Source organism: Hesperophylax consimilis, chromosome 11 (assembly GCF_061612785.1).
Source record: "Hesperophylax consimilis isolate HC1 chromosome 11, BYU_Hcon_1.0, whole genome shotgun sequence".
NCBI lineage: Eukaryota > Metazoa > Arthropoda > Insecta > Trichoptera > Limnephilidae > Hesperophylax > Hesperophylax consimilis.
The window spans coordinates 9,481,087-9,494,302 of NC_142846.1; the positions used below are offsets into that span (position 1 = coordinate 9,481,087).

The 13,216-nt window shown below is 32.1% G+C and overlaps 1 protein-coding gene across 1 annotated transcript in view; it reads right to left on the minus strand.

Annotated features, from left to right (window-relative positions):
• Window positions 1-10,769, minus strand: part of LOC149419755 (glutamate receptor ionotropic, kainate 2-like) — a 59,690-nt gene extending 48,921 nt beyond the window's left edge. Inside the window, exons 1-2 of the mRNA XM_089637263.1 lie at window positions 10,645-10,769; window positions 4,838-4,974 (exon numbers count right to left, since the gene is read on the minus strand). Coding sequence (XP_089493389.1) covers window positions 4,838-4,937 — 100 coding nt within the window. The 5' untranslated portion in view covers window positions 4,938-4,974; window positions 10,645-10,769. The remainder of the gene's footprint in view (window positions 1-4,837; window positions 4,975-10,644) is intronic.
• Between the last annotated feature and the right edge of the window lie 2,447 nt (window positions 10,770-13,216).

Below are 13,216 nucleotides of genomic sequence, written 5' to 3' on the forward strand. Positions count from 1 at the left end.
GTCAGAAAATCATTCCCGATAACAAACCGAGGCGATTTTAATGACACATAATATATTCGTTCATATGAAGCAGATACTTTGTGACGTGACATTATGATTTAAACTAAAACAAAAACTGATTAAACACAACCTTTTTTTCTTGATGCCGACCGGGTGTAACTACAACCGTAGTTTTGTCAGGGCTGTATAAAGCATGGATATATTAGTCAGTACTGTTTATATTATACTGCCGCATACTGTTTATATTACAGAGGTAACGTGAGCCTCACTGGGAGCTTTACCCGTGCTTTAGCCACCAGCTTTTATTACAACTGTATATAGCAGAATATAGCAGGATTATATATTTTATTCGGCTTTGATGAAGCTACAATTTTAGCAAAATTTAAGGAATACAATTATAAATAAATTGTATTCATATACTATAAGTATTTTGTTTGGTAATGTGAGCCTCACTGGTGTTTTACCGGTGCTTTAGCCACCAGCTTTATTATAGCTGTGTAAAGCAGAATATAGCAGGCTGTATAGGCAGGTATTACGGCTGTATAAAGCAGGTCTGTATGTTTTATACAGCCCTGATGAAGCTACGATTGTAGCAAAACCAAGTATAAAAAATAAATGTTAACTAAGTCATTATTTTATTTTAAATCATAATACGTTCATTTCAAAAAACTATGCCAGGAGTAAAATATGTTATAATTAGCCCGAAAAGATAACCTCATATTTTTTAAGGAATACGTCAACGATCTGCATTAAAATTTTAGGACTTTATCAATTTCAGTGTTAACATTATACATGGTGTTAAGGGACGTATGTGACTTCCTTTCACCAGTGATTCCTGACATTGTTTGGAATGCTCTTGTAATACTCTTATTCTTTATTAACTACTTGAGTGAAAGAGATCAATTCATGTCTTATGGTGAGTTCAACTCTAATACATACCTACAAATTCTGGTATGCCGCAGGGATCCAATATAGGACCATTATTGTTTTTAATTTTTATTGTTTTTTTTTAATTTTTATAAACAATATTCGGGGAAAGATTAAAGATTAGCTCTCCGGTTTAAATTTATTTTTACAACTAAAATCATCAAAAATCAGTAGGATCAAAAATCAAAAGACAGTTAGGGTCAAGATGAGGGGTTGAACAGTTATTCTGCTGAGTAAATAGTGACGAAATGTGAAAAAAAATTCTTTCACTTTTGAAGGTTATATTCATCAATTATTATCATTGAAGAAGAGGATAATACTAAAAAATCTAAACGAAACATGAAATAGATCAAGACATGGAAAATAAATAGAAAACGGTCACAATGTCCGGTAAAGCCGAGATCCTCGGATTGATTCCTAGTTGTGACTGTTGTGTTTTTTTTAAGTTCTATTTCACGAAGGCCTCTTCCCTATTGAGACCTTCAGGGAACCAAGGAAGAGTAGACTCCTCCGTTGCGGGGCCTTCGGGAAACCAAGGAGGAGTGGAGAGGAGAGACGCAACCCTCTTCCATCCTAAGGCCTTTCGGGAACTAAGGAGGAGTGGAAAGGAGAGACCAAGTCCTTTTGCATCGTGGGGCCTTTAGGGAACCAACGAGGAGTGGAGAGGAGAGATGAGGCTCTCTTCCCTTGTGGGGCCTTCAGGTAACCAAGGGAGGTTGGAGAGGAGAAATGAGACCTGGGAACACACAGTGTGTGTAACCAGAAGACATAGCCACATATCCTATAACAACCCTGGTGAACTTTATAAAAGGGACCGGGTGACTGTTAAAGGAATGAGGTAAAATGGGAGATAGCACAATGGGCCTATGGCCTAAGTGCTCACTTCAACTATATGTAAACCATCTCCGCTCTATAAAAAAATCACCTTTCGTTAAATTTATTAGTTATTATCTTTTTCTTTTATGATTTTTTGTTTTTTTTTTTTAAACTAAATTTTGTGTAAAAAACATTTTTATAATGTTTTTGTAGGTAAGGTCTTGTTAGTTCTGAATTCCTACGAGATAGCGTCGAGATATATTATATCTAAATTTTATTGGTGAAATATTTTGGCTGGTCAAATTATTGCTCATATAAATTTGTTATCCTTTGTGATGTACATGAAAACCTTGTCTGATAAAAATTAGTATATCATTTAAAAATAGCAAAGTTTGTCTCTTATCTTGTATAAAGATGATCCAAAAAACTGTGAAATTTAAGATGATCTCCATCAAATTTTTTTTAACATTTTCTAACGATTGAGTCTTTTAATATGAATCTCTTCAAACAGAAATTATACAACATAGCATGGTATCGATTCTCCAATACAGGCCGCTCGCAATCGAGGTCGAAGGTACACACTTATATTCGCCAAACATCAAAAGTCATTTCACTCGAACAACCAACGGGTCAAACCACTCGTTAGATTGGAATAACTTCGTCGAGAATCGAGGCCCATGTGCGAATTCCAAATAGTTCCTTAGTAAACCTTGACTAATGTTTTTAGACGTCTTCGTGTATAAGTATTGTAATATGTCGTAGGTATTAACTGTCAAATTATTTAAACATGCTTTTCAATTCACTCTCTAAAAAAATACACATTTAATTATTCCATAATTTTGTGTATGTGCTCAGTAATATCCTTCAAAAGGAGATAATATTTATGCGCATAATAAAACGATAACAGAAAGCCGAAGCTCTAATGTGGTTATGCATTAGAAGATGCGTGGATGTAAAAAAAACTTAATATTCTTTAACTTAACATATTTCGTCGTTACATGTATATGTTTATTTGAAATATAGAAGAAATATTTCTGTTTGCGAGTTCCACAAGCAAGTTCTAAAAAATAATTTCATCTCGTCGAAGTATGAATTTATAATTGATAAATTTGCCTATTTAAATAAGAGTAAAATATAAATTCACCTTCAGAATACCTTTGAAGGGTGAAAGCTAGAGTATATGAAAAAAAATGAGGAATAATTATTACGATGAGTTATTCGAGCCATTTTTTATAGATCTCATTACATTTCGACAACTTGTAGATATGAGGATCCAAAGATAAGGGCATAATTACTTATGAAAACACCAAGGCTTGAAGCTTCGGTCGCACGGAGCGACGCTTCAACGCTTCTATTTGAATAATAGCGTCGAAACAGTTCAGTGTGACAAGGTGTCCGCTGCGAGTAACTCAATTAAAAGCTTACACTCGATTCGATTTGAACATGCCGTGATAAACGCGCGATTTTACGGTCACGTGGTCGAGTAGCCATTCTTCCTGAATGAATGAATGAACAAAGTGAATCCCTCACACATATCAACTAGCAATTTTGTCTTCTCTTCCATGTATTTTGTCTCTTTCTTTTATATACTCTTACCGTTTTATATTATATTCTGTCTCCCTCTGTCCTCCTATATATAAGCCCATTCTCTGTCTTAGTTTTTAGTTTTTAATTAACATCCTGATGAAGCTTAACTGAAGCGAAACTGGTAGATGTGAAAATTAATAAAAATTAAGTGGTTATTAAACAAAGTATTTTAGTTTATTATATAACATCAATTTTGTTAATTCTGTTTATCTCTCTTGCTATCTCTTTATATCTAATAAGAAGCGATAACATGCATTTTGCAGTCATATTTTGGAATGGTTCCAATGGTAAGACATTATATGAATTTAAGAAAATCGAACAAAAATAACATTTCTTTTTACCAGCTAAATTTATAAAATGCAAAGGAATGTTTCGCGGAATTTTTCCGTCAATTACTTATCATGGAAGTGCTTTCTCCAGTAAGGAATTGCTGAATTTATATTACGAAGTAATAATAATTGTAAAAAAAATGATGTGATTGATCAATTCTTGAAAGAAATTGTACAAGAAAATCATTTCAGCGTAAGGCACAATTCCGAAAATTTCATGAGGTATAAAATATGTCACCTATTTCCGTTGGCTTTGTAAACAGAGTGTGCCAAAAATTGCTTTGTACTTGGTAATATTCCAACTATATTCAATTTTTTTAAGTACAAAATATTCAAATTCAAAATGACACACTGCGTTGTGGTAGTGCATTTGACTTTGTGTTTGAAGTTTGGATTTGACTTTCGTGCAGCACTGAAATGCCTACGTAAAAAATATAATAATTAATGATTGGAGAATATACTACGCGCATGTGAATGGTAGCAGAAGTCAGAAGACAAGATTAAGTGAATCAGATACTTGAGTCAGGCCATGTCAAGAGGCAGAATAATAGAAGAGTATCTAGAAGATAATGTATGAATGTGAATGAGGCAAGGAGTGTGTGCCAAGACCGAGTTTTTTTGGACGAAACGGCGTGAGTAGTTAGTAAGTTATAATATTGTTTGTAATATGGTCGTTGTCAGATCGACACGCTGTAAGGTTTATTTGATTGAAAAAGTTTAAAATATTGCCTTATTTTTACTGTAACGGTGTATCAATAAATTTTCTTAATAAATGATATTTTCCGAGAGAAAAGAAATTTTCATTTACCTAACTCGATCATTCATTTTTAAACGCAACATAATTTTCCATTTAGTCTTGAGGGAATTAAAATATTGTCAGTTTATTCGTATCCAGGAAATGTTTGTCTCTCTTTAAAAATGCAGAAACCTTCATAATATATGTAAGATATAATTTGTTGAGACCTAAAATGATGACAGTTAAGCATCTACTACATCATATGAACATAATATTTACAAAGTAAGCAATGATAATAATTAATACATTAAATAATGAATACGCTAACCAAGATAAAATTAAAGATTGATCAAGAAAAAAATATATTTATATATATATATTCATTTTACTAATGGATGAAATTTGCGATTGTATCTTTAATATAATATGAACTTCAACGTACCAACTTTGAAAACTATCTTCTCTTGAATTTTTTCTTTACACAAAACAGAACTGCACAAAAGTTGGAATGTCAGAATCGTCAGAAATATTTTAGATTTCATCTTGAATTATTTCACTTATTTTTTCTACATACTTTCTCTTGATTTTTTTCGTTAGAGAGAACAGAAATACACAAAAATTGGAATGTGAGAATCTCCAATAATAATTTTGATTTCGTTTTGAATTATTTAATTATAATTTTGAATATTTTTTTATATTTTCACCAAGTAGAACAGCGATGAACAACATGCGGCCTACGAGCCATTTTTGTATTTAGTACGGCCCGCGATACTTCGCACGCCCCTATATTTGGCTAAATAAAATATCAAAACATTAGAGTTTCTATTTTGGTTTTTTAAAAAGGGTTTTAGCAGAAAATTTTACTTTTGATATCTTGATATGTTTAGTGGGTTCCGTTTTAAAAGGTTAGATACGTTTCCAAATTATAATTTCGAAAACATAAAAATAACAAAAAGTAATTTTGATATTTCTTATTTTAATCCGGGTGCTATAATTAATTATTTAACGTTTTTATAAAACACGAAGGGGTTTTACAACAAACTTATCATTTAAGTATTTTTTAATATGTTGTTTAATGTTTCATAATGATAAAATCGACAGAATATATTGGTTTAGCCCTGGAGATAAAAAAAAAACACTTGCGGCGCTTCCAGTTTACGTTATATGTTTGTTCCATTCAAAATTATAGTTTTTTTTTTAAATACTTTGTTGGTTGGTTGGTTGGTTTGCGAAATCACTCACTGCAAACATTAACCACACTACCTTACCTCCTTTGGCCCGCAAATAAATTGAAAATGGATAAAGGGGGCCTCCGATTAAAAAGGTTGCTCATCACTGAACTAGGAGATAACAACTTTCTAGACAAATTATTTCATACTACTTCACCTTATTACTTCTACAGTACTAGCGTACCATCTGTCATATAGTACCAACTCTATTTACATGCATTCTGGGTCGAGTTGTAGTCATCTCTACAAATTTGTCCGAGAAATTGGCATTTAGACGATAAATCAGAAGCCACGTCTAATTTTGGCGCATTTCAAAGTCGTTTAGTTTGTGTATAGTGCAGCAACTCATGTTCAGTGTAAATAAAGTTATATAATTTCCCACTTGCATCCTATCTTATTTCCTTTGATTATATTTAAACATCGCACTATGTCCACGTAACGTATTACTTTTGTAAATGTTAGAAAGTCTGGATAAACTTTTGCAACAAGGCAATTTAAAAATTCTTTTTATGAGTAAATGTAAGATTAACAAATGAAATATATCACTTTTACACTGCACGGATAGAAAAAGAGAATTCTGTTGAACTTTAAGTACATTTGTCATATGTCGGAACACGTGTTCATGCACCTGCGATTGTCCTGATAAAATACAATGGCAAAATGTTATAATATTAGTATCTAATTAAATTTTAAAATATTGAACACGTGTTCCAACATTCATGTTTTACTGAAAAATTATTATGAAACCTATCAATTCATTCGTTAAAGGCCTGCAATCTTGTTTTTAATCGGATTATGAATAATTTGAAGAGATTCTTAGGACGGGTTGTTTCGGAGAATTAGAACAATTCATCAAATTTCATCGTTCATTTTCGGGTTCTGTGAAAGTCCTATTCAAGTTCTGTTATTATATCGTTATAGGGTAGTTGCATGACAGGACTGAAATAATAACATAACTTGAAAAAGTCTTTCACAAAACTTGAAAATTAACTTTGAAATTTGAAGAATTCTCCAAAACAACCCATCCTAAAAATCTCTTAATCATAATCCGATTAAAAACGGGATTGCAGGCCTTTAACGAATGATTTGAAAGATTTCAAAATAAACTTTCAGTAAGTTTAACTTGCTTATGTTTTGCTTCATTTTGTCAAAGATAACAAAGCTATGAATTCCAATTGTATCGATGTAGTTAAAAAACTAACGACCAAACATCTATGCCTAAAATATTATTTCACAATGTCCTTGATGAAAGTTTTAAACTTTAAGATTTCGTGTTTAATGGCATTCATAAAATGATTACGTGAGCTTTAACTTTTATAATTCTAAACTTCGAGAATTTCTGACTGTAATAAACGTAACGACTTATGTACGTACTATCTGATATTATTATTGTAATGCCTGTGCAGTTTAGTAATGTTGTAAACGGAAGTGGTGCCCTCTGTTATTTTCAAAAAGAAACATTGAAGTATTCGAACCGCGGCAGCGGGTTTTTATCTGCCAGTGAATGATAATTATGACTGTTCTGTATGATTATTATGAGAAATTGTATCGCCTCATTATTAAAGCAAGTTTAGCTCTTAAACAACAATTGAACAACCACTTTGCTCCGAGTTTTCAGATATCCAACCATTTCCTTGGTTCTGAGAAAGATGAGCATTACCACAAAAGTTGCGAACACTTTGAGAGAGAAGGCTCAGATTTGGGTTAAACTTTGACACCGTTGTGTGGTAATATGTTTTACATAGAAGACTACAGACATAATAAGGATCTACTGGAAGTGTGGGCTACGGAGATATCTGTCTTTCATGAATACGTAATAGCATTGTGAAGGTTCTAGCAGATAAGCAATAAAGAAGAAAAAAAACATTCTTGTGAGGATAGACGTCAAACTTTTTGACAGGCTCTAGGTCTAGTTTTTTGGGGCCGGAAGATTAAAAATTCCCAAATCGTCGCAGTGCAAAAAGACACAGATTTAGAAAAAAAAATTGTACTGATTGTAAAGTTTGATAGAACTGCTATCATAAGTTTAACGAATTTATATAATGGAATAACAGAATCCATTCCTAGTTCGCTAGTCAAATTTTTCGCTTATGTTTTATTGTATATTTTTTTGTAAAAAATACGAAAATAAAATAAAATAAAAAATAAATTTAAACCGCTAAATTTTTATTGTGCACTTAAAATAAAGTAGATCAAAACGCAGTCAAACGCGCTGACACTTGATCAACAAGCAATCATAAAAGATGGTGGGAATTTTACTGAATCATGAAAAGGTATTTCTAAAAATAGTAGTTAAGTTTTAAATATTTAATTTTGTATCCAAATGTATTCTATACTCTTGTTGTACAAAACATTAATGAAGTTAGTTTGAGAAAAACCGTTTAGTTTTCGGCTTCCTAACAAAATATTTTATCACATTTAATGGTGTAAAAATATTTATAACAAATGTTAGATTGAAACAACAGTTGTAACTTCCTAAATTAACTATTGCTAAAGGTAAAGACCATACATTGAATCACTCCGATACATATAAACTATTGCTAAAGCTAAAGATTATAAATTGACTCACTCCGGTACACATAAACTATTGCTAAAGGTAAAGATTATAAATTGACTCACTCCGGTACACATAAACTATTGCTAAAGCTAAAGATTATAAATTGACTCACTCCGGTACACATAAACTATTGCTAAAGCTAAAGATTATAAATTGACTCACTCCGGTACACATAAACTATTGCTAAAGGTAAAGATTATAAATTGACTCACTCCGGTACACATAAACTATTGCTAAAGCTAAAGATTATAAATTGACTCACTCCGGTACACATAAACTATTGCTAAAGGTAAAGACTAAAATTGACTCACTCCGGTACACATAAACTATTGCTAAAGCTAAAGATTATAAATTGACTCACTCCGGTACACATAAACTATTGCTAAAGGTAAAGACTAAAATTGACTCACTCCGGTACACATAAACTATTGCTAAAGCTAAAGATTATAAATTGACTCACTCCGGTACACATAAACTATTGCTAAAGGTAAAGATTATAAATTGACTCACTCCGGTACACATAAACTATTGCTAAAGGTAAAGATTATAAATTGACTCACTCCGGTACACATAAACTATTGCTAAAGGTAAAGATTATAAATTGACTCACTCCGGTACATATAAACTATTGCTAAAGGTAAAGATTATAAATTGACTCACTCCGGTACACATAAACTATTGCTAAAGGTAAAGATTATAAATTGACTCACTCCGGTACATATAAACTATTGCTAAAGGTAAAGATTATAAATTGACTCACTCCGAAAATATGATTTAAGATTTTCACGTCCAAAAGTATTTTTGTTATTTGTTTTTGGGGTATTATGCCGTGTTGCGCTAACTCCTTCTTTAGCCAACGTTTCGGACAGCATTGCAGTGTCCATCATCAGGGCAGACGTGTTATTTGTTTATTAAATAACACGTCTGCCCTGATGATGGACACTGCAATGCTGTCCGAAACGTTGGCTAAAGAAGGAGTTAGCGCAACACGGCATAATACCCCAAAAACAAATAACAAAAATGACTCACTCCGGTACATATAAACTATTGCTAAAGGTAAAGATTATAAATTGACTCACTCCGGTACATATAAACTATTGCTAAAGGTAAAGATTATAAATTGACTCACTCCGGTACACATAAATTATTGTTAAATGTAAAGACCATAAATTTAATCACTCCGATACATATAAAATATTGCTAAAAGTAAAGATTATAAATTGACTTACTCCGGTATACATAAAATATTGCTAAAAGTAAAGATTTTAAATTGACTCAGTCCGGTATAATATATGAACTATTAATAAAGGTAAAGACTAAAATTGACGCACTGTGGTATACATAAACTATTGCTATAGGTAAAGACAGTAAATTGACTAATTCCGGTATATATTATATAAACTGAATTTTAATGACACATCTTCATTTTACCTGTAACTCAATCCGTATTTTCGACATAATTTAATTAATTAATTTAATAAAAATCATTTTTCCCTATTTAGCTAATATAATATTAATGCAAATAATCAAAGGTTTTTTTAAAAGGCAGGTATAAATATTCTAAATATGAATAAATAGCTGACGTGTATCCGGCGTTGCCCGGGGACTTGTGATTTGGGGTAAGGTTTTGAGGTTGTGAGGCTTTTTTAAGATATGCAATTACGTAGTACATTACTTTGATGAATCTCATAAGGTTAAGCCAACTTTGGCAATGTGAGCGCCCGAAAATATTTTTTCTTTCTGTAAATACAATATACATTTATTATATATTTATGTATTAACCTTCCAAAATAAATTTTCTAAATGATATTGAAAATCCTATCAAAATCGTATAGTTTAGAAGAACTTAGCGCACAAACAGACAGGTGCCGAAAATGACTTTGTTTTATACTAATTAGATATTAGAGATAATGTCAAACGCTTAGAAAATTTATAAGCCTTAGGAATTAAGAAAACCCTTAACGATAATCAGTCTATAATTAACAAAAAAAATACTATCTTTCAGCCCCATATTAAATATGTTCCCATTCCTCGTCCGTTCTTTCTCCCCTAATTCATCACCAATCTCTAGTCACGATTTCACCTAATTTCGTAATTAGGGTTAGAATATTTTTTACCTCGAGGAAGGAACAGTAGTTTCGAAACCAGTCGGCGTTGATATATAATAAAAAAGTGGTTTTAACGAAGTAATATGGTTTCATTAAAAAACTATTTCTTTTTCTCAGTAGTTTTCAATACACTCGAATATCATTCAAAAGTAATTACGACTTGTGAAAATTGCAGCACTGTTTTTTCTTGAGACATTAATCCAATTTAATTTGGGACACTTGGATGTCAGCTTCCAAAACAAATCAGATGCATCTCGAAAACTCGGTAAAATAAAACGCATAAGTTGACAATCTTAAAAAGAGGACAGGCAAAATATAACATTGAAATTTCGAATAGGTGTAGTTCAATCATTACCGCTGACACTTCGATGATAAATTAATTAAAACTCAATTTAAAACCAAAGTTAGTTACGCGAACAGCGAAAGTTTTTGTGTGGATCTCGCGGGAAATTTCCGTTTCACCGATCGTCATGAAATTCCACAGCGAACTGGACCGTGTTTTGCTGAATCTGTGCTTTAAGATCATCAAAATCTATTAATATATCTGGGTTAAATTAGTCGGACATGGACCGAACGAGGCAGGGAGTTACCTTACCGGCATGCACGGCTTGGCGGGCTTATTTCAAATTGAAAATCAACCTTCCCTCCAATTCGCACTGGCAAACGCCAGGAAAATGTGCATTTACTAGAGAGAGGAAATCAGTTTTGTGAAAAAAAATTGGCGTACAGTCATGTATACAAATTATTTCCGTTTTTCTTCTACCTTTGCACGTACCTATGAAGGTTTCTATATTGCTTTGTGATATTTAACATTGTTTTGTGTTTATTTGTGATTTGATTACTTTGTGATATTTGAATTTGTCTTATTTCACAATTTACACAACGTACAGTCATGTGTACAAATTATTTCCGTTTTTCTTCTACCTTTGCACGTACTTATGAACGTTTCTATATTGCTTTGTGATATTTTACATTGTTTTGTCTTTATTTGTGATTTGATTACTTTGTGATATTTGAATTTGTGTTATTTCGCAATTTATTCATTAAAAATAATATACAGTATACTTGCTATAGTGCAAAATAATATATATGATACTCTCAGTATCGCCCTGGTGTAAGACCACCATTCAGAATTGAAACGTTGCTTGAAATGGCTTTAGCCGTGTTTGGTGACCAGATCTGAATAGCCAGGCTCTCCCAATTCAATTCAATTCAATTCAATTTTGTTTATTCATTTAAAAAACATTACAAAATCGTTAATTTCGATGCGTTTTAAAAATATTTTTATAATAATAATTCTTAAATTAATATTAACAGTGTGTATATCAACTATACCAGTGATAATAGAGCTTGCCTTTTAAAGGAAGCTTCATTGATGCTAAAAATGTCGATATCCGAATTGATTCTGTTCAACAGCAAGATTGCTTTCCCCATAGGCATGACCATTGGCAAGTTAGTTCTGCGGGCCGGGAGATAAAATAGTCTATGTTGTTGGTGACGTAGATAACCACCGGGAATATAGAAATGAATACTATCCATGATGACCGAGTTTTCAAACCATCCACGAATCATTCTAAAGAAATGTGTAGCAATGGGCACATCCCTTCTGACCCGTAAATAGTTCATTCCGAGCATACCCAAAAGAAAGTCAGTGGGATAGAGCCACAATCTCAAGAATTTCTTCTGAACTCTCTCCAACATGAGAGAATACTTTACCTGGTGTGGACTCCAAATCACCGACCCACTTTCAAGTCTACTCCTTACTAAGGAATTAAATAAAACTATAAGCATTTGATTATCTATAAAATTCCTTGCAGTGCTTAGAACAAAGCCCAGAATTCTCAGTGAAGTGCTACATGCCGTCTCAATATGAGCATGAAATGTCACCCTACTATCAAACATGATTCCAAGATCTTTCATTGTCGAGACACGTTTTAAACTTCTGGCATCCATTGTATACCGGTAATACCAGGTATGACTCGCCCTAGAGAATGACAAAATTAAACATTTAGAAACATTAAACTCAATCCGATTTATTTTACTCCATTCAAAAATTCTATCAATGTCTGACTGGAGTCGATTGCAGTCTTCTAAAGTTAGTATTTCTAAGAAAAGTTTTAAGTCATCAGCTAAGAGAAGAAACCTAGAATGCAGAATTACTTCTGAAATATCGTTTATAAATATTTCCCACTCCTTCTTCCTTCCCATATCCTTCCGCTCCCCACTACCGTCAGACTCACAACGTATCCAATTGGAGATGCCATGTTCTCACTGGCTCCTGGCGGTAGGGAGCAGTTAGGACTATTGTGCGGTATTTCACATAAACACGTAACTTTTCATTGTTAAAGGATGTCTTAATTTGTCTAGTATATTTGTATGATAATTTGTATAGTGTGCGCTTAATTTGTATAATATATTTGTATAATAATTTGTATGGTGTGCGTTTAATTTGTATAGTATATTTATATAATAATTTTAATAGTATGCGCTTAATTTGTATAGTATGCGCTTAATTTGTATAGTATATTTGCATAATAATTTGTATAGTATGCGCTTAATTTGTATGGTGTGCATTTAATTTGTATAGTATATTTATATAATAATTTGATTGTATGCGCTTAATTTGTATAACATTTGTATAGTATGGGCTTAATTTGAATAGTATATTTGCATAATAATTTGTATAGTATGCGCTTAATACTATGCAGTTGGCAGTTAACATAGTTTGTTTAAAAATAATAATAAACAAGCTAAAAACGCATATCACGGTTGTTTTATCATATTTGGGATACTTCTCGATGCTTATCGGTGGCTGAATTGTATATAATTTGGTGATTTATCACAGATGTATCATTTTTATTTGATTCATATGATGTTGGAATTTTTTAAACTTATTAGTCGGACAGAAAAAAGTTTTGATGTTATCT